The sequence below is a fragment of the Schistocerca cancellata genome, chromosome 9 (genome assembly GCF_023864275.1).
Source record: "Schistocerca cancellata isolate TAMUIC-IGC-003103 chromosome 9, iqSchCanc2.1, whole genome shotgun sequence".
NCBI lineage: Eukaryota > Metazoa > Arthropoda > Insecta > Orthoptera > Acrididae > Schistocerca > Schistocerca cancellata.
In genome coordinates this window covers 40,691,294-40,714,015 of record NC_064634.1, presented here as the reverse complement: position 1 = coordinate 40,714,015, position 22,722 = coordinate 40,691,294, and the positions used below count along the sequence as shown (strand labels likewise).

The window sequence follows — 22,722 nt, the reverse complement described above, 5'->3', positions numbered from 1 at the left end:
GCGATTTATTTGTATGAGGTTAATGAAATTTTAATACATTATAGCCAAATATATTGTTAATGTAAATCTCAAGTTACAACATTTTCCGATCACCCAAAAAACCACGATAGTGCAAAATAAATCAATAATTAAAAACTTTGTCATATCGTTGAAATTTCAATAAACAATACAAAATTCTTAGTCATTATCTGTGTTACTTCAAAATAGGATCAAATAAGATCAAAATACAGGTATAGTACTGGAATAAACCAAGTTTAAAGGGCAATGTGCCTTCCATTTATTTTCTATTGTAAATGAGTGGTGAGTCATGAAAAAGAGCTAATTCATTTCAGGGAGTGAACAGTTCTGATCCAATCTCTGAAAAGAACAGTTTTGCCCATCTCTAGTTACCTGGCGAGGTTGGCGGTGCTGCCCTGCGGGACGAGCACGACGCTGGCGGAGCCGGGCAGCAGCTGCTGCGCCTGCGCGGCGGTCCCGTAGTAGGCGACGCCCGCGCCTGCGCGCTGGACGCCCGCCAGCAGGCACAGCCACGCGCAGGTCGCCGCCAAGGTCAGCCGCTGCAACACCGAGGGCCGGCGGACAATGACACAACGGCCGGCGGCGTGACGCGAATAGCTGGCGCTGGGGCGGAGCGCGCCCACGCGGCCGCCCCCGACTCCTCCGACACCTGCTGCTGTCACTGACAGCACGGGCAACCAGCTGGCGGGAGGCAGCCGAGGGCACAACAGCTGTTACTGATTACTGCATACACTTATGTGACAAAAGTTATACCTCAGTCTGTGTCGCCTGGCCACCAAGAGCTGTTGCAGGACGGATTGATTCACGGATCCAGTTATATGGCTCCTACGGTGTACAGCTCCCTACTTAGCAATCATATACAACCGCTCGCTCACCGATAGATCTGTACCTACAGATTGGAAAATTGCGGAGGTCGCACCAGTGTTCAAGAAGGGTAATAGAAGTAATCCATCGAACTACAGACCTATATCATTGACGTCGGTTTGCAGTAGGGTTTCCAGCATATACTGTATTCAAACATTATGAATCACCTCGAAGGGAACGATCTATTGATACGTAATCAGCATGGTTTCAGAAAATATTGTTCTTGTGCAACGCAGCTAGCTCTTTATTCGCACGAAGTAATGGCCGCTATCGACAGGGGATCTCAAGTTGATTCCGTATTTCTAGATTTCCGGAAAGCTTTTGACACCGTTCCTCACAAGCGACGTCTAATCAAGCTGCGGGCCTATGGGGTATCGTCTCAGTTGTGTGACTGGATTCGTGATTTCCTGTCAGGAAGGTCGCAGTTCGTAGTAATAGACGGCAAATCATCCAGTCAAACTGAAGTGATATCAGGTGTTCCCCAGGGAAGCGTCCTGGGACCTCTGCTGTTCCTGATCTATATAAATGACCTGGGTGACAATATGAGCAGTTCTCTTAGGTTGTTCGCAGATGATGCTGTAATATACCGTCTAGTAAGGTCATCCGAAGACCGGTATCAGTTGCAAAGCGATTTAGAAAAGATTGCTGTATGGTGTGTCACGTGGCAGTTGACGCTAAATAACGAAAAGTATGAGGTGATCCACATGAGTTCCAAAAGAAAGCCATTGGAATTCGATTACTCGATAAATAGTACAATTCTCAAGGCTCTCAATTCAACTAAGTACCTGGGTGTTAAAATTACGAACAACTTCAGTCGGAAAGACCACACAGATAATATTGTGGGGAAGGCGAGCCAAAGGTTGCGTTTCATTGGCAGGACCCTTACAAGATGCAACACGTCCACTAAAGAGACAGCTTACATTACACTCGTTCGTCCTCTGTTAGAATATTGTTGCGCGGTGTGGGATCCTTACCAGATCGGATTGACGGAGGACATCGAAAGGGTGCAAAAAAGGGCAGCTCGTTTTGTATTATTACGTAATAAAAAATGGTTCAAATGGCTCTGAGCACTATGGGACTTAACGTCTATGGTCATCAGTCCCCTAGAACTTAGAACTACTTAAACCAAACTAACCTAAGGACAGAACACAACACCTAGCCATCACGAGGCAGAGAAAATCCCTAACCCCGCCGGGAATCGAACCCGGGAACCCGGGCGTGGGAAGCGAGAACGCTACCGCAAGACCACGAGATGCTAATAGGTGAGAGGGTGTGGTAGATATGATACGCGAGTTGGGATGGAAGTCATTAAAGTAAAAACGTTTTTCGTCGCGGCGAGATCTATTTACGAAATTTGAGTCACCAACTTTCTCTTCCGAATGCGAAAATATTCTGTTGAGCCCAACCTACATAGATAGGAATGATCATCAAAATAAAATAAGAGAAGCCAGAGCTCGAACAGAACGGTTTAGGTGTTCGTTTTTCCAGCGCGCTGTTTGGGAGTGGAATGGTAGAGAGATAGTATGATTGTGGTTCGATGAACCCTCTGCCAAGCACTTAAATGTGAATTGCAGAGTAATCATGTAGATGTAGATGTTAAAAATGAAATAACATTAGGTAGATGTAGATGTAGCGATTTACGACTATGACGAGTGGGGCCTGAAGATGGCATCAATATAATGCCGAAACCGGTAGCACATAGAAGTTCATGAAATAAAATAAATTTCTACAATACATACAGCTGTTGGTGAATTATTGCATCAAGAAGCTCTTCGTATCGCGTCGGACCACCTTTCGCTCAGCGTAGTGCAGCGAGTAGACATGGCGTGGGCGCAACAAGTCGTAGGAAGTCCGCTGCAGAAATATTGAGCCTAGCTGCCTGTACAACGAAAATGTTGCCGGTGCAGGAGTTTGTGCACGAACTGACCTCTCAACTATGTCCCACAAACGTTCGATGTCGGGCGATCTGAGTGTTGAAATTATTCACTCGAAATGTCCAAATGTTCTTCAAACCAATCGCGAACAGCTGTGGACCAGTGACACGGCGCAATGTCATCCATAAAAATTCTATCTTTGTTGACTCCGAATGGTCTCCAAGTAGCCGAACATAACTATTTCAAGTTAATGATTGTTTCAGTTGGACCATAGCACCAAGTCCATTCCATGTAAACACAGCCAGCACCGTATGGAGCCACCACCAGCTTGCACATTGCCTTGTTGAGATCCTGGGTCAATGACTTCGTAGGATCTGCGCCGTCCTCGAACTCTACCGTGAGCTCTTACCAAGTGAAAGCGGGACTCAACTAAAAACGTCATGGTTTTCCACTCGTCAAGGGTCCAACCCATATCCAGGGCTACTACAAATGATTGAAGCGATTTCATAAATTCACTGTAGCTCCATTCATTGACATATGGTTCCGACACACTACAGATACGTAGAAAAACTCATAAAGTTTTGTTCGGCTGAAGCCGCACTTCAGGTTTCTGCCGTCAGAGCGCTCGAGAGCGCAGTGAGACAAAATGGCGACAGGAGCCGAGAAAGCGTATGTCGTGCTTGAAATACACTCACATCAGTCAGTCCTAACAGTGCAACAACACTTCAGGACGAAGTTCAACAAAGATCCACCAATTGCTAACTCCATTCGGCGATGGTATGCGCAGTTTAAAGCTTCTGGATGCCTCTGTAAGGGGAAATCAACGGGTCGGCCTGCAGTGAGCGAAGAAACGGTTGAACGCGTGCGGGCAAGTTTCACACGTAGCCCGCGGAAGTCGACGAATAAAGCAAGCAGGGAGCTAAACGTACCACAGCCGACGGTTTGGAAAATCTTACGGAAAAGGCTAAAGCAGAAGCCTTACCGTTTACAATTGCTACAAGCGCTGACACCCGATGAAAAAGTCAAACGCTTTGAATTTTCGGCGCGGTTGCAACAGCTCGTGGAAGAGGATGCGTTCAGTGCGAAACTTGTTTTCAGTGATGAAGCAACATTTTTTCTTAATGGTCAAGTGAACAGACACAATGTGCGAATCTGGGCGGTAGAGAATCCTCACGCATTCGTGCAGCAAATTCGCAGTTCACCAAAAGTTAACGTGTTTTGTGCAATCTCACGGCTTAAAGTTTACGGCCGCTTTTTCTTCTGCGAAAAAAACGTTACAGGACACGTGTATCTGGACATGCTGGAAAATTGGCTCATGCCACAACTGGAGACCGACAGCGCCGACTTCATCTTTCAACAGGATGGTGCTCCACCGCACTTCCCTCACGATGTTCGGCATTTCTTAAACAGGAGATTGGAAAACCGATGGATCGGTCGTGGTGGAGATCATGATCAGCAATTCATGTCATGGCCTCCACGCCCTCCCGACTTAACCCCATACGATTTCTTTCTGTGGGGTTATGTGAAAAATTCAGTGTTTAAACCTCCTCTACCAAGAAACGTGCCAGAACTTCGCTAACATATCTAGGATCACCGTAGCCCTAAAATTTTACTGCTTGAACAACAAGTACTCCACCTCACAGGCCATATTCGACCTCATTGATGGGGACATGCTGCGCCGAGTGTGGGAGGAACTTGATTATCGGCTTGATGTCTGCCGAATCACTAAAGGGGCACATATCGAACATTTGTGAATGCCTGAAAAAACTTTTTGAGTTTTTGTATGTGTGTGCAAAGCATTGTGAAAATATCTCAAATAATAAAGTTATTGTAGAGCTGTGAAATCGCTTCAATCATTTGTAATAACCCTGTATTCTCTAGCAGAGGAGAGGCGCTACAGACGTTGTTAGCAAAGGTAACAGCTTCGATAGGTCGCTCCCATAGCCCATTAACACCAAATTTGGCCTCAGTGTCCTAAGAGATATGTTCGTGGTACGTCCCACATTGATGTCGGCGGTTATTTCACGCACGTCAGTTAGCACTGAGATCTCCACGAAGACGCCACTGCTCTCTACCATTAAGTGAAGGACAGCGGCCACTGCGTCGTCCGTGCTGAGAGGTAATGTCTGAAATCTGGTATTCTCGAAACACTCTTGATACTGTGGATGTCGGAATACTGAATTCCCTTACGATTTCCAAAATGCCAAAATGGAATGTCCGTGCGTCTAGCTCCAAATTCAATTCCGCGTTCAAAGTTTTTACAGTTTCTATCTCACAATTCAACAGGAACCGCTATTTTGATCAGAAAGAATGGGCATATTATAAGCGAGACGGAACAGTTCAAATTCCTAGGCGTTCGGATAGATGTAAGCTGTTGTGGAAAGCCCATGTCCAGGATCTTGTTCAGAAGCTAAATGCTGCTTTATTTACCATTAGAACAGTATCTGAAATAAGTGACACATCAACACGAAAAGTAGTCTACTTCGCATATTTTCATACGCTTATGTCGTATGGTATTCTTTTTTGGGGTAATTCTTCTGATTCAAAAAGGGTATTTTTGGCTCAAAAACGGGCTGTTCGAGCTACACTCCTGGAAATTGAAATAAGAACACCGTGAATTCATTGTCCCAGGAAGGGGAAACTTTATTGACACATTCCTGGGGTCAGATACATCACATGATCACACTGACAGAACCACAGGCACATAGACACAGGCAACAGAGCATGCACAATGTCGGCACTAGTACAGTGTATATCCACCTTTCGCAGCAATGCAGGCTGCTATTCTCCCATGGAGACGATCGTAGAGATGCTGGATGTAGTCCTGTGGAACGGCTTGCCATGCCATTTCCACCTGGCGCCTCAGTTGGACCAGCGTTCGTGCTGGACGTGCAGACCGCTTGAGACGACGCTTCATCCAGTCCCAAACATGCTCAATGGGGGACAGATCCGGAGATCTTGCTGGCCAGGGTAGTTGACTTACACCTTCTAGAGCACGTTGGGTGGCACGGGATACATGCGGACGTGCATTGTCCTGTTGGAACAGCAAGTTCCCTTGCCGGTCTAGGAATGGTAGAACGATGGGTTCGATGATGGTTTGGATGTACCGTGCACTATTCAGTGTCCCCTCGACGATCACCAGTGGTGTACGGCCAGTGTAGGAGATCGCTCCCCACACCATGATGCCGGGTGTTGGCCCTGTGTGCCTCGGTCGTATGCAGTCCTGATTGTGGCGCTCACCTGCACGGCGCCAAACACGCATACGACCATCATTGGCACCAAGGCAGAAGCGACTCTCATCGCTGAAGACGACACGTCTCCATTCGTCCCTCCATTCACGCCTGTCGCGACACCACTGGAGGCGGGCTGCACGATGTTGGGGCGTGAGCGGAAGACGGCCTAACGGTGTGCGGGACCGTAGCCCAGCTTCATGGAGACGGTTGCGAATGGTCCTCGCCGATACCCCAGGAGCAACAGTGTCCCTAATTTGCTGGGAAGTGGCGGTGCGGTCCCCTACGGCACTGCGTAGGATCCTACGGTCTTGGCGTGAATCCGTGCGTCGCTGCGGTCCGGTCTCAGGTCGACGGGCACGTGCACCTTCCGCCGACCACTGGCGACAACATCGATGTACTGTGGAGACCTCACGCCTCACGTGTTGAGCAATTCGGCGGTACGTCCACCCGGCCTCCCGCATGCCCACTATACGCCCTCGCTCAAAGTCCGTCAACTGCACATACGGTTCACGTCCACGCTGTCGCGGCATGCTACCAGTGTTAAAGACTGCGATGGAGCTCCGTATGCCACGGCAAACTGGCTGACACTGACGGCGGCGGTGCACAAATGCTGCGCAGCTAGCGCCATTCGACGGCCAACACCGCGGTTCCTGGTGTGTCCGCTGTGCCGTGCGTGTGATCATTGCTTGTACAGCCCTCTCGCAGTGTCCGGAGCAAGTATGGTGGGTCTGACACACCGGTGTCAATGTGTTCTTTTTTCCATTTCCAGGAGTGTATATGTAGTGTAAGTTCGAGAACCTCTTGTCGACCCCTATTCAAAAATCTGGGAATTCTGACATTGCCCTCACAGTATATATTTTCTTTAATGTCGTTTGTTGTTAGCAATATTAGCATATTCCCAAGAGTTAGCAGCTTTCACTCAGTTAATACTAGGCAGAAATCAAATCTGCATGTGGAATGCACTTCCTTGACTCTTGTGCAGAAAGAAGTGCAGTATTCTGCTGCATCCATTTTCAATAAGCTACCACAAGAACTCAAAAATCTTAGCAGTAGGCCAAACTGTTTTAAGTCTAAACTGAAGAGTTTCCTCATGGCTCACTCCTTCTATTCTGTCGAGGAGCTCCTGGAAGAGCTAAAAAATTAAGCAAATTCCAGTGTTACATTGTTGATTGTCTTCATTTAAACTTACGACTTGTCACCTGAATATGTTTTTTTATATTTCATTTTATCTGTTTCTAATATCGTGTTATAATTTCATGTATTGACTCTTCCATGACCATGGGGACTTCTCCTTAATTTGGTCCCACGGAACAATAAATAAATAAAAAATAATAATAATAAAAAAAGTCTGTTAATCCACGTCGTGCGGCCATAATCAAGTCGGAAACCCTTTCGCTTAAATCACTTGAGAACAAATGACTGCCCCTCCAGTGTACCGCCGTTTTATACCTTGGGTACGCGATACTACCGCAGACCTGCCAGGGTAGCCAAGAGCCATAACGCGCTGCTTCCTGCTGCAAAAATCACAGTATGCTTTACCTGTCATTTCTATCTTTGCAATTTCCACTCCTCTATCCATCACCGTGCCATTCATCTCAAAAACACACATGGTGATTCTTGACGGTAGGCTAACGGCGCTTATCATGAAGTCAACATGCTCAAAACAGACAAAAGTTATTAAGCTACTAACAGGCCACACTTCCACCACGCTCCATTCATGAAAAGCCTTGTCTGATCCATTTTCAACTCCGCTAACATATCTAGGATCACCATAGCCCTAAAATTTTATTGCTTGTTACAAGTCCTTGAACAACAAGCACTCCATCTCACAGGCCATATTCGTACTTTTTCTCCTACTGTCATTACTTACCAGGTGGTGAGATAGCTTAAATTGTCCCTCCCATCCCAAACCTCCTCCTCCGGCAAGTTCCTGGAACATGTCCACAGAATCCTAAACATTTTATAAAGCTGAAGAGGAAAACTTCAACTTTGGACAGTTGTTGTGCCTACGCCAATATACACAGATCCCTCCAACTTCAACCCTACATCTCCTACCCCAAGGGAAGTGCAACAACCTCCCTCTTCCTAATCCAGAACCCCATTTTGATACTTTCCTTCACCCATGTACACACATTCTTCCAGCTTCACGCGCTGTATATCCTATCCGAAAGGATCTTAAGCCCCTTCTTCCGGAACCTCGTGCTGATACTTGCCCGCATCAATATATACACTCCACATATCTTATCAGAAGGAAACTTCAACAAGCTTCCTCTTCCTAATTCAGAACTCAGTGGTGACATTTGTTCACCCTACCAGCTACGGACCTTGACTCGATATCTTTTCCTAATAACCTTTCTGACTGCCACAACCACTCCCTCGCGCTTCCGCTGCAGGCCATACTTCCCAGCTATAATGTCATTCACTCGCCACCACCACTTCCTGACCCTCCACTAAAGAGCATAGCTATCCGTTCATACAGCTACTCATCCACCATCTACCTGTCCTACCACTTTTGCATCTGCATCCACGTGTATACAACAGAAGCCATTGAGCGCTTCTCAGAATTCGTTCGACGTCTGCTGTTATGCCAACTTGATAAAGATTCCGAACACTGGAAGACTACCTTATAATTGGTCACTCTACCATACTGTGTGCGATTTCCCTTACAGACATTGCATTTTCTTTAGAACTCTTCCAGTAAATCCGTCTTTGTCCTGAAAATATATTAAAATCTGTCTTCCATAACCTTCCCCAATACTGAATTTACGTGATCAATACGTTTTATATCGCCTGTTAGTATCACCCCCAAAGTACTTAAAAGGTTTGACATTCTCAAAGATTTCGCCACCAAACTTGTAATCATGTTATATCGTTTTTTTCTCTTTTTACGTGTCGTATTTTACATTTATCCACATTTAAGGAGAGCTGTCGTTCATTACGCCAAACAGTAATTTGGTTCAAGACTTCCGGCGATTTCTGGCGATCGCCCAATGGCGACACTTACCTGGACACAATACTCTAATCATGCTGCTGAGCCTATTTGATAGGAAGGCAGGAAGTAACATATGAAGTTCATATCAGTTACTACCTGCCTTCCGCATGGAACACACCTATCTCACCACTGACTACTAGTGTTAGGCACATACGGTTGCTGTCAATAAGTATGGACCTGAAGATGATGTTGTAGCAACATCGAAACTAGTTGCCAATAAAACCAACACCTTAATACAGCTGGAGGAATTTCGTCATTTTTTAACATATGTTATACCAGCTGACGTTCCAACTCGTCCCTTACAATTATGGATATACGATGATGAAACAAAATGCGCAAAGTGCAATTTACCAAGGAAACACCTATGATAGTCGCTCACTCAATGGACAGGAATGTACAATCCCAACAAGTACACAAACATCACTTTGAACACAAAGTTAGCTTCTTTTAAGTGGCACGTGTACATTTTTTTCTGTAGAAATGAAAATTAGAGGTTATTGGGATTATCGGTAGGTGACTTAGTTTCACTGGTATAAACCCTATACTTTTTGGAATACTTAGAATCAAATAATGGAAAAGGTGCCATAGTTTCTGTCGCCATGCTGTAATGCCGTAATGTGGGTTACCTGCACCGCCATGGCGTGCTGTAGGCAACCCTTGCTCTACGTATTACTGCGGAAACTGTGGTGCTGTTATCATCCTTTAAAGTGTACGTACTACAAAAGATATGAGGTTTAGAACAGTGAAAACACTGCCTGTCGTCACTATTTGTACCTCCAGTTTTAATTTTTGTAGAAAACAATATACATGTGCTATTTGGAAAAACGTAACTTCGTGTTGAAAGTGTCGTTTGTTTACATTAACTGATTGTGCATTACTGCCAATTGTGTGAGCTTCTGACACAGGTACATCTCTAATCAAATGTATTTTTCACATTTTCCTTCATTCCGGAAATTTGTTTAACGCGTATCAATCGAAACAAATGCTTCAAATGGCTCTGAGCACTATGGGACTGAGGTCATCAGTCCCCTAGAACTTAGAACTACTTAAACCTAACTAACCTAAGGACATCAGACTCATCCATGCCCAGGGCAGGATTCGAACCTGCGACCGCATCGGTAGCGCGGGTCCAGACTGAAGCGCCTAGAACAGCTCGGCCACAACGGCCGGCTTCAATCGAAACAAAACCAGCAAAAACAGGAAAGTGTTAACGACAGAGAAGGGCGGCTCGTTATTTACAGCTTCATAGAAACAGCGAATTGACGACCAGTTTTTTTTTGTCTGTTTCACCAAAAGATGGAGGAAGATTGGGTGGAGGAGGTGGGGGGGGGGGGGCGGCTGCCAGTAGCCACATCGCTATTTTTCAGTATAGTTCTCCTAAAGTATGACGGTTTCAAACGATTTACGTACTGAGATTAAAATACAGGCAAGTATGATAACCTGTACAGGATGAAACACCTAAAACTTGCGCTGCAAATATTGCGGAAATGGGCACTGCTATTGACATGCAGCTTTCACAGTTGGTAGTCAGGGGCTCCCACTCTTAGCCCATCAACAGATAGTAAAAATACTTTAAAAGAGAATTTTTTGTGCAAACACATACGTTTTAGGTGGACTAATGCCTATTGACATTACCAGACTAAAAGTAAGACAGAATATCAGTGGTGTTTGTTGCATGATTCTAATGCGAGTCGTTTACGAGATATCGTATTTTGTAAATTACCCACGCTGACAGTTGTACGATACCTGTGGTAGCACACACGAAAGGACAACACAGGTATATACAGGATTCTTTCCTACAATGAGACAGTTGACTATTACAGGGTGTGTTAAAAATGACCACCGGTAGCGGCAATACACGCTGCCAGCCTGGTAAGGAACGACTGCTGCACAAGTGCTTGCATTTCAGCAGAGGTGTCCGAACAGGCTGTAGTAATAAGTCGTTGCATATCATTGAGTTTAGTTGGTATGTTCTTTCAGTTTTCCCCACAGAAAAACGTCCACAGGCATCAGGTCCTGGGAATGGGCCGGCGAAGTTTCAGGTCCTCTGCGACCTGTGAAACAATTTGGAAAAATTTGTGAAGACGTGCTGTAGTACTTCTTGCACTACAGGCTGGAAAGCCATCATGTTGGTACCACAGGTTCCACTTAGTATGCAGAGGAACGTGTTGCAGCATCCGTGGAAGATGTTCTGATAGGAGGCTGCGATACCTGTGCGCGTTCAGTATTCCATCTATGAAAAACGGGCCTATGAGCTGGTAGCTCAGTATCTCACACCATACATTTACACTCCATGGACTGACGTTCCACCTGACGAAGCCAACGGGGACTGTCAGCAGACCAACAGTGCATGTTTCGGCAGTTTACCTGACCATGGTTAGTAAATCAGGCTTCATCACGAAACAAGATACATGATCATCTGGAGTATCCTGTCTTAACGCCAAGTGACAGAAGTTAACATGATTCTGATAACCGTTTACAAGCAGCCCTTGATGGAGAGAGATGTGATAGGGACGGAACCAGTGGCGATGGAAAATGCGTAGGAAGCTTGTCCGACTCATCTCACTTCCTCGTGTGGTTGCACGGGAGCTAACGAGCGGATCATTTGCAACAGCAGTAAGAACATTAATTTCACCCACTTCTGTCATCTATTGTTTCTTTCTGTTACGTCGTCTAGGTGTCACACTACCACTTTCACGTAACTGGTTGAAGAGTTTTATAAATAGTTGCAGAGATTAGTGACGTCCATTGGGATATTGTCCCACACACCGTACGAGAACGAACTGCATTCTTCGTACACACTCAATACGCCACGACCATGTCGATTTTTTCTGTGTTGGTAAATCCTATCGTCCAATGTGTGAGTGAAATCTTATGGGACTTTACTGCTAATGTTATCAGTCCCTAAGCTTGCACACTACTTAACCTAAATTATCCTAAGGACAAACACACACACCCGTGCCCGAGGGAGGAAAAGCAACTGGAATCACTCAACAGAGGAAAGTCCACTGGACCTGACGGGATACCAATTCGATTCTACACAGAGTAGGCGAAAGAACTTGCCCCCCTTCTAACAGCCATGTACCGCAAGTCTCTAGAGGAACGGAAGGTTCCAAATGATTGGAAAAGAGCACAGGTAGTCCCAGTCTTCAAGAAGGGTCGTCGAGCAGATGCGCAAAACTATAGACCTATATCTCTGACGTCGATCTGTTGTAGAATTTTAGAACATGTTTTTTGCTCGAGTATCATGTCGTTTTTGGAAACCCAGAATCTACTAAGTAGGAATCAACATGGATCCCGGAAACAACGATTGTGTTAGACCCAACTCGCTCTATTTGTTCATGAGACCCAGAAAATAATAGATACAGGCTCCCAGGTAGATGCTATTTTCCTTGACTTCCGGAAGGCGTTCGATACAGTTCCGCACTGTCGCCTGATACACAAAGTAAGAGCCTACGGAATATCAGACCAGCTGTGTGGCTGGATTGAAGAGTTTTTAGCAAACAGAACACAGCATGTTGTTATCAACGGAGAGACGCCTACAGACGTTAAAGTAACCTCTGGCGTGCCACAGGGGAGTGTTATGGGACCATTGCTTTTCACAATATATATAAATGACCTAGTAGATAGTGTCGGAAGTTCCATGCGGCTTTTCGCGGATGATGCTGTAGTATACAGAGAAGTTGCAGCATTAGAAAATTGTAGCGAAATGCAGGAAGATCTGCAGCGGATAGGCACTTGATGCAGGGAGTGGCAACTGACCCTTAACATAGACAAATGTAATGTATTGAGAATACATAGAAAGGAGGATCCTTTATTGTATGATTATATGATAGCGGAACAAACACTGGTAGCAGTTACTTCTGTAAAATATCTGGGAGTATGCGTGCGGAACGATTTGAAGTGGAATGATCATATAAAATTAATTGTTGGTAAGGCGGGTACCAGGTTGAGATTCATTGGGAGAGTCCTTAGAAAATGTTGTCCATCAACAAAGGAGGTGGCTTACAAAACACTCGTTCGACCTATACTTGAGTATTGCTCATCAGTGTGGGATCCGTACCAGATCGGGTTGACGGAGGAGATAGAGAAGATCCAAAGAAGAGCGGCGCGTTTCGTCACAGGGTTATTTGGTAACCGTGATAGCGTTGCGGAGATGTTTAACAAACTCAAGTGGCAGACTCTGCAAGAGAGGCGCTCTGCATCGCGGTGTAGCTTGCTCGCCAGGTTTCGAGAGGGTGCGTTTCTGGATGAGGTATCGAATATATTGCTTCCCCCTACTTATACCTCCCGAGGAGATCACGAATGTAAAATTAGAGAGATTAGAGCGCGCACGGAGGCTTTCAGACAGTCGTTCTTCCCGCGAACCATATGCGACTGGAACAGGAAAGGGAGGTAATGACAGTGGCACGTAAAGTGCCCTCCGCCACACACCGTTGGGTTGCTTGCGGAGTATAAATGTAGATGTAGATGTAGAACCTCCGCCGGGACCAGCCGCACAGTCCATGACTGCAGCGCCCGAGAAAGTGCCCTCCGCCACACACCGTTGGGTTGCTTGCGGAGTATAACTCGTAGATGTAGATGTAGAACCTCCGCCGGGACCAGCCGCACAGTCCATGACTGCAGTGCCCGAGACCGCTCGGCTAATCCCACGTGGCCCCATCGTCCACTCAAGGCCTACTGCTTGGGCAGTTACACTAACTACTAGCAAGTCGCAATGCACTCAAGGAACACACAACCACACTGTAAGGAAACATAACAACATCGTACCTAACAACTACTAGGTTGACTGGCACAAACAAGTGTCGGTGTGGAAACTTTTCAAAATACCATATCTCGTAAACGACTCTCACTAAACTCCAGCGACACCACAGACAGTCCGGTTTACCCTAATTTTAGTGCGTCAATGTCAGCAGGCATTGTTTCACTTAAAAAGTGTGTGTTTCTCTGAAAAATACACTTTCTAAATTTATTATGATTGTTGATTGGCTCACAATACGAATCCTTTAGTAACAACGCATTCTGAGAAAACCGCACATCAATAGCACTTTCCATTTCCGCAATATTTGCGGTGCAAATTTTAGGTGATTCACCCTCCATCCCGTGGTTATACAAAAAGAAAAATAGGTCTTCAATTCGCTGTTTCTATGAAGCTGTCAATAACGAGGCGTTCTTCTCTGTCGTTAACAACTTTCCTGTTTTTACTGGTTTTGTTTCGATATATATATATATATATATATATATATATATATATATATATATATATATATATAGAGCGTTCCACCTTATGATTGGTCTTAGATGCACTATTCTCAAGGGCTCACACAATGGACAGGAATACAGTTCATAAATGTAAACACACAATTGTAAACACATAAATGTAAACGCACGGTTACTTTTTTTAAAAGTGGGATATGTATGCTTTTCCTACAGAAATGAAAACTAGAGGCGCGATTAGTAATGGCCTTCTTGGTTTCACTCTTCTAAACCTCACACCTCCTCAGATACGTACTCCTTAAAGGATGGCAATGGGGCCACAGTTTTTTTTACTAAGAAGCTGTACTCCCGTAATGCGGTTTGCCTGCACTGTCCTGAAGCCTGCTGTGGGCAACCCTTACTATGTGCAATAGGGCAGAAACTATGGCGCCGTTGCCATCCTTTAAAGTGCACGTATTTTTTAAAAAAATAATGACGCTTAGAACAGTGAAAACAAATCTGGCGTCACTAATTATATCTCCAGTTTTCGTTTCTGTGGAAAAAACATACTAGCGCCATTAAAAAAAATACTTTTTGTTAAAAGTGATGTTTGTTTACATTTATGGACTGTGCACTCTTGTCCATTGAGTCCCTGATGTAGGTGCATTCCTGACCGACTGCAGTTTTCACATTCGCGATCTTTACAATGACGGGATCAAGTTGAAGTTCATGTCAGTTGCGAGCGAGACTTTTGGCGTGACTGATGTATATGTGTATGCTGGTTCGAGTCCCTGTCTTGTGAGAAATTCAGTTTTAAAATTGAAGCTGAGACCTAACCTGGTCGGATTACAAGTAGCGACAAGCTTTTGTACATCAAAGTCGAATCCGTACGTGGAAAGAACCCAACGGAATTTTACAACGCCTTGAGAGTAGTGTGTGGGAATAATGCAGTGGATCATAGCACAGTAAGAAGGCGATCTTCTGGTTTCCGTGGACGTCGGTTAAGCACTGATGACAGCCCAAGAAGTGAAAGGCCTTCAATTGCAAGAGACCAGAGCTCTCCGGTTACTGTTAAGTTTTGAGAGAGGCTAGACGAAAAACATGGGAGGAAAGCGCATATGAGATCAGAATGTCTGTCACTTCACTTATACAATCATAATTGAAAATGTAGATAAGAATAGTTGTTGCCAGATACTTTCCCCACGATCTGAGTGAAGAGCAGAAAGCAGGTCACAAAAGAATCTCAGAAGCATTACTTCAACATTATCGAACAGAAGGAGAACAAGGTCTGTGAAGAATTGTTGCACTTGAGGAAACTTGGATGTGGTATTTTGAGTAATAACTGAAATCTCAGTAGTCGTCACAGTGGAAAAGTTCCAGCCCTCCACGGCCGAAAAAGTAGCGCCGCTAACAATCAAAGGTGAAACTGATGATGATCTTTGCATGTGACATGAACAGAATCGTAACTTCAAACAGAGTTCCTTAGGCGAAGTTTGTAACAGGCACGTACTACGAGCTGTTTCTACAAAATGTTTTGCGTCCGAAGATTCTTCAAAAAAGGCCTGACATGCTTGCAGCTGGTGTCGTCATTTTGCACCATAATGCAAGACCACGTATGGTCCTACCAGTGAGAGAAACTACAGACAAGTATGAATGAAAGTAAATCCCACGCACCATACAGTCTTGATATAAGCACACTGGACTGAATTAGTTCTGAAATTGAAAGAACAGCTCCGTGGAAAACGTTTCGATACGAATGATGAAGCTTCCATTGAGGTGACTCGAGTAATCAGACAGCTCAACAATGAATGTGCCCTATTTGGAACACCCAAGTTGCCAAACCACTGGAAGCTGTCATAAGCAAGTACGGGGAGTATATTTAAGGCTTGTGAAAGTGCACTCCTGGAAATTGAAATAAGAACACCGTGAATTCATTGTCCCAGGAAGGGGAAACTTTATTGACACATTCCTGGGGTCAGATACATCACATGATCACACTGACAGAACCGCAGGCACATAGACACAGGCAACAGAGCATGCACAATGTCGGCACTAGTACAGTGTATATCCACCTTTCGCAGCAATGCAGGCTGCTATTCTCCCATGGAGACGATCGCACAAATTCTGGATGTAGTCTTGTGGAACGGCTTGCCATGCCATTTCCACCTGGCGCCTCAGTTTGACCAGCGTTCGTGCTGGACGTGCAGACCGCGTGAGACGACGCTTCATCCAGTCCCAAACATGCTCAATGGGGGACAGATCCGGAGATCTTGCTGGCCAGGGAAGTTGACTTACACCTTCTAGAGCACGTTGGGTGGCACGGGATACATGCAGACGTGCATTGTCCTGTTGGAACAGCAAGTTCCCTTGCCGGTCTAGGAATGGTAGAACGATGGGTTCGATGACGGTTTGGATGTACCGTGCACTATTCAGTGTCCCCTCGACGATCACCAGTGGTGTACGGCCAGTGTAGGAGATCGCTCCCCACACCATGATGTCGGGTGTTGGCCCTGTGTGCCTCGGTCGTATGCAGTCCTGATTGTGGCGCTCACCTGCACGGCGCCAAACACGCATACGACCATCATTGGCACCAAGGCAGAGGCGACTCTCATCGCTGAAGACGACACGTCTCCATTCGTCCCTCCATTCACGCCTGTCGCGACACCACTGGAGGCGGGCTGCACGATGTTGGGGCGTGAGCGGAAGACGGCCTAACGGTGTGCGGGACCGTAGCCCAGCTCCATGGAGACGGTTGCGAATGGTCCTCGCCGATACCCCAGGAGCAACAGTGTCCCTAATTTGCTGGGAAGTGGCGGTGCGGTCCCCTACGGCACTGCGTAGGATCCTACGGTCTTGGCGTGCATCCGTGCGTCGCTGCGGTCCGGTCCCAGGTCGACGGGCACGTGCACCTTCCGCCGACCACTGGCGACAACATCGATGTACTGTGGAGACCTCACGCCCCACGTGTTGAGCAATTCGGCGGTACGTCCACCCGGCCTCCCGCATGCCCACTATACGCCCTCGCTCAAAGTCCGTCAACTGCACATACGGTTCACGTCCACGCTGTCGCGGCATGCTACCAGTGTTAAAGACTGCGAGTGAGCTCCGTATGCCACGGCAAACTGGCTGACACTGACGGCGGCGGTGCACAAATGCTGCGCAGCTAGCGCCATTCGACGGCCAACACCGCGGTTCCTGGTGTGTCCGCTGTGCCGTGCGTGTGATCATTGCTTGTACAGCCCTCTCGCAGTGTCCGGAGCAAGTATGGTGGGTCTGACACACCGGTGTCAATGTGTTCTTTTTTCCATTCCAGGAGTGTATTTTGTGAAATAAATTATTTTATTCAAATCTCTCTTACGGTGTGCATAACGTTTGAAAAGAAACTCATTTGGATATCTCGATCATGGTATTAGAAGGCGTTGCGGGTTGCGTAAAATCCTTACGTAGGGGCAGCTGAATCACTCTTTGTAAGCCACAGGATGCAAAACTTTTCAAAGGACTTCCAGTGCCGGATCTCCCGCAGCAGCTGAAATGAACACATATTATACTGAAGAGGCGTTGTCTGCTGGGAGTGTGTTGCTAGGAGACTGTAAGTAAAGAAGCAGATGAAGCACAAGTATTAGCAATCCCGGTAACTGCGATAAGAGATCTGCTACCTGGTACTTGACAGTAAATGTTGGCAGCCATCAGTCGCGAACGGCATTTTAATCAGTACGTTGGAGGATTTGTCGCTGACAATCGGTCGAACAAGACTCCGTAAGGGACAGTCCTCATGCAGTCCTCACGAGGCTTAAATGCCCACCGACGCCTATGCAAAGACACGTTTTATGACAACCAGAGTTTTAACAGCTCCAGACGAATCGAAAACTGGGGGAAATACGAGGACTGTTCGGAAAGTTAGGTCCGATAGGTCAAGAAATGAAAACCACAGCACCCGCAGCTCGTGGTCGTGCGGTAGCGTTCTCGCTTCCCGCGCCCGGGTTCCCGGGTTCGATTCCCGGCGGGGTCAGGGATTTTCTCCGCCTCGTGATGGCTGGGTGTTGTGTGATGTCCTTAGGTTAGTTAGGTTTAAGTAGTTCTAAGTTCTAGGGGACTGATCACCATAGATGATAAGTCCCATAGTGCTCAGAGCCATTTGAAGCATTTGTAAACCACAGCGAAAATGAAAAACTTTTTATTAGTAACAGTTAGCCACACTTTCCTGCTGCCTCTCCGAACAGTCGCCGCTCAGACGTTTGTCGTGGCGTTCTGCAAACTTTCCAGTACCCTCCCGATAGAAAGCAGGCGCCTGTGCTTTCCACCAGTTCTCTACGCTGGTCTGCCTTTCGTTGTTTGCGCCACAATGTTGTCTTCGTAGCCATCGGTTCTTGTGAGCTGAGATGAACAACGGAGGGGAACAAGTAAGGGCTTTACTGTGAGTGATCAAAGATTTCGCTGCGGGAGCGTCTTCATTGACCCTACAGAATGCGGCTGAAAACTGTCTTAAAGAAAGAAACGCATGGCCGGCCGGTGTGGCCGAGCGGTTCTAGGCGCTTCAGTCTGGAACCGCGCAATCGCTACGGTCGCATGTTGGAATCCTGCCTCGGGCATGGATGTGTGTGATGTCCTTAGGACAGTTGGGTTTAATTAGTTCTAAGTTCTAGGAGACTGATGACTTCAGATGTCGAGTCCTATAGTGCTCAGATCATTTGAACTATTTGACCCAAAGAAATGCATGACATTCCTGTTATGTGGGCTGCATAGGTTCAGGCGAAATCTTTCCCGAGATCCACATACTTGGTGGGAGACACTGTTGCTTTAGACATTTCTACGTGATCACTTTGCGCTCTGAACTTAAAAGAGCGACGTGAAGCGATCGACGGACCCACTATAGACACTGACCAATACATCTGTGCGAATTTCCAACGGATTTTCACAGTAGTTTCCATTTCGCGCCTAATCGGACCTTACGTTGAGACTAGGTCTCGTAAGTAACTTCACCCTTCCCTTAAACTGACCAAACTGAAAAAACCTAAATTTTAATATAACATCAGCAGAGGACACTGTGTAAAGCAAATGAATCTTTTTGCCATATAAGGCTATAGAGGGAAATGAAGAAAACCTGAAACAGCGTCTCCAACAGGTGAAAAAATGTATTTTTTTGTAAAATGTGAGGTGAAAACTAGCCTTACAAAACATAGCGGAAACCTTACACTATGATACGGCTTACGTATAAATAATTACTTGCAGTAAAAATCACAATCCGCATAATCGCCCCTCGAGGGCGAAAGCTTTCACCAAGTCCTGAAGGTAGTATTCCATGGCCTGTAGGTCCACCGGATGTAGTGTCTACGTTAATTTGAAAAATGTGGTAATTCGCGTATTGACTCACAGAAAGCAACTGCAAGTGATACGCGAACTGAAATCCAAGCAACAAGCATATACCAGCAGAGTTGCACGTTTTCGTTTGAAACGACTATCAGTACGAGAAGTTCGTTACTCATTCTCGCTCTAGCACAGAGGGGGGGGGGGGGGAAGGGTAATATGGTAGATTTGATGTTACGTTCGGTCATTCACGTGTATTGCTGGTCCTTACATGTGGGGCATACTTCTCTCGTGCTGTTCAATATGACCTACAATTTATGTTCTGAAATGAAAGAAAAGAAACGAAAACAATCTCGTCATTCTACGTATCCATTAGGACTAGCTTAATAAGTAATTTAGTTTTGTTTTAATTATTTTTACTACAGGGCGTTGCTCCATAATGTACCTAAGTACAGACTAAAATATGCAACAGAGAAAAATCCATTTCGCTTTCTCTCTCAGTAAGCTTTACTACTTCTACAGTAATCAACGCCAGTCGTATACCATTTATCAGAGCTATCCAAGTAAAGACGCGTGTTGAGCGTTGTTTACGGAATAAAACTCTTTCTACAGGTGCTAAATAGCACAGCAAAAATGAACGTTTTTAACTGAACCGAAAGTATTCGTCGTTAAATTACAAGAAAGGCAGACATTATAACATAAAAGAACTGCCACTGGAAAATTTATTTTAAGTTACAGTTCCAGCCATTTCGAGGTTTGCATATTGATAAAATCAGAAATTATCGATGCTGAAAGATCGAAAACAAATAGAAAAGGACTAACAGAGTATCTACATTTCATACACTGAACGCCAGTGCCTTGCTCGTACAGCGTAACGCACAGCGCGTTAGTTTGTGAGTCGGAGCCGGATCGACACCGTGCGACGAATTAGCGACTGTGAGTTGGTACACCAGTGAGGTTTCCTACGCCGCTTTAGGCGAATGCTGGGCTGTTCCGCTCATTATGTCGCAGTACGACAACTCACAGAATAAAGATTAACCATTTCACCGTCTGATAAAGCAGACCACTTTCCTCCCTTAGGTTACCTAAGGGTAACTATACTGTACTAAATAAGTAATAAGATTTGCCAAATCCCGGCAAATCAGATCTCGTACTAGACGGGATAAACGCAACGGAATACCAGCTGTCGGTAAACGATGATAAATGGAAAAGAATCCCCATAACAGAGGGAAAAAGAAAACGTTTATACTCGATTACATGAACAGTGACACATTTCCGGAACCAGGACATCATTTGGAATTCTTAATAAGTAGGCATCGCAACAGATATTTAACTGATCCAGAGACGCGTTGCCATGATCGTAACAGTCGATTAAAGTCTACCTGTATACAACAGCATGACGATACTGCGAAGGGAACTTAAATCTACATCTAATCAGTAGTCGGCACACCACCTGACTGTGTGTGGTGGAAGGTAATTCTGGTACCATTAACTGATTCCCCCCTTCCCTGTTCCCTTCGCGAACGGTGCGTGGGAGGAATGATTGTTGGCAGGCCTCTGCATTAGCTGTCAAGTGGTTAAATTCCATTTCCTTAAGGGGAGGTTTACTATTTTTGGCCCGAAAAAAGCATGATCTTTGAGAAGTTTTTCTCGGATGCGTTATAGATATCAGTGTCAAATTTGGTTAAAATGTTTTTTGATATTTCCTCTACAAACTGGAATTTTTTCGATCGGAAATGTCGGAGAGCAAAGGCGGAAGTGCCGTCTGAACGAAACAAAATTTCGATGTAGACCACCACGCGAGGTACGTCACAGGTGCCGACTAGTCTGAAATCAAAATTGCTATGACGTTAGCGAAGTATATAAGGTTCTTTAGGAGTTGTACCTCGCTTAAGTTATTTGGACAATACGAAACAAAATGGCGGACATTTGAAAGAAATATGGTTTATCTCATCGATTTTTCACTGTCGTCGGCCAAGTAAATATATTTATAGTTGATGGAACGGAATAAAAGTAGTACAACTCCTATACAATTTAGTTAGCTTCGTCGAAAACAATCGGTTCAGTAGATTTGAAGTTACCATACCGCGCGATAAAAGAAAAGTCATTTCGAGAAAAACGCGTTCGAAGTTTTGACTACATATAAATGCAATATCATGCAAAGTACGTTTAATCTGCTATTCCGGGTCCGAAACTAGTCCTTCCTCTTCCTCACAGAGGGCGTTCTGCTCGATCTGGGCCATCCTGCGCTGCTCCAGAGCCGCTCGTACTGCCGGCGACAAGCGGTTTTCGGCCGCTTGAATCCGGTGGTCGTCCGAACGCTTGGCGAACTGCGTCGAATAGAGTCCCAGGGTGGCGTCCATCGTTGTCATGGTCTTCAGAATTGCTTAATACCCTTCGTCGAAGCTGCTCACTGCCAGGAAAGTCGCAATCTCCACGGTCTTTGCACCAGAATGCAAATGCTTGGGGGCTAACTTCCAAACAAACGCGTTCAAACTTTCATTTGAATTTTGTGTGCTTCCTCCCAAGCACGGGTACAATAACTCGTACTCCGAAAGAAAAAAAACTGGTGCGTGAAAAAGGCCGATTTCAGGCAGATGCGTTTTTTTGTTCAACAGCGAATAACAAACATTCCGTATGCGGAAAAACCGTTTCAGGGGTGGATTCTAAGCACTTTTACGGATCCAAAAATGCCATTTAAAAAATCAATTTTTTGAACCAAAAAATAGTAAATCTCTCCTTCAGTTTCTTGCTATGAAGCTCAGTCTGGTGTCTGCTTTTCCTACTGTTGGTTAAGTGGCCACTCCACTTAACTGTCGCTCCAGATAAACATTACTGTTTCCAGCATTTTCTTCAGTAGTGTGTTTTTACAGTAGTGGATTTCTTGTCCCATGTATGCGCAATATGTTTTTTTTTTTTCCTTTTTCTTTACGTGCAAGGTCATCTGCTGTCCCTGCACCATCCATAAATCCTCTCTCTATGTCCTTCTGAAAATCGATGTCTTCTGCCATTGTTACTTCCTTATTTCTTATAAAGAACCGCATCATCTGCGAACAGTCTTTAACAACTTCCGACGCATTCTACTAGATGGTTAATATGTATTATAAACAGTGCCGGTCCTATCACGCTTCCTTGGGGTACTCCCGAAATTACCTTTGTGTGTGTGTGTGTGTGTGTGTGTGTGTAACTGCAGGAAAAGCAATGCTGTCGTCACGAATTCTTGTTGGGTATAGACAGAGAA

The 22,722-nt window shown here is 45.5% G+C and overlaps 1 protein-coding gene across 1 annotated transcript in view; it reads right to left on the bottom strand.

Moving 5' to 3' along the window:
- LOC126100668 (skin secretory protein xP2-like) overlaps positions 1–22,722 on the bottom strand; it is a 96,755-nt gene that overhangs the window by 66,964 nt on the left and 7,069 nt on the right. The window contains exon 2 of the mRNA XM_049911288.1: positions 391–557. Within this exon, the coding sequence (XP_049767245.1) occupies positions 391–557 (167 nt within the window). The remainder of the gene's footprint in view (positions 1–390; positions 558–22,722) is intronic.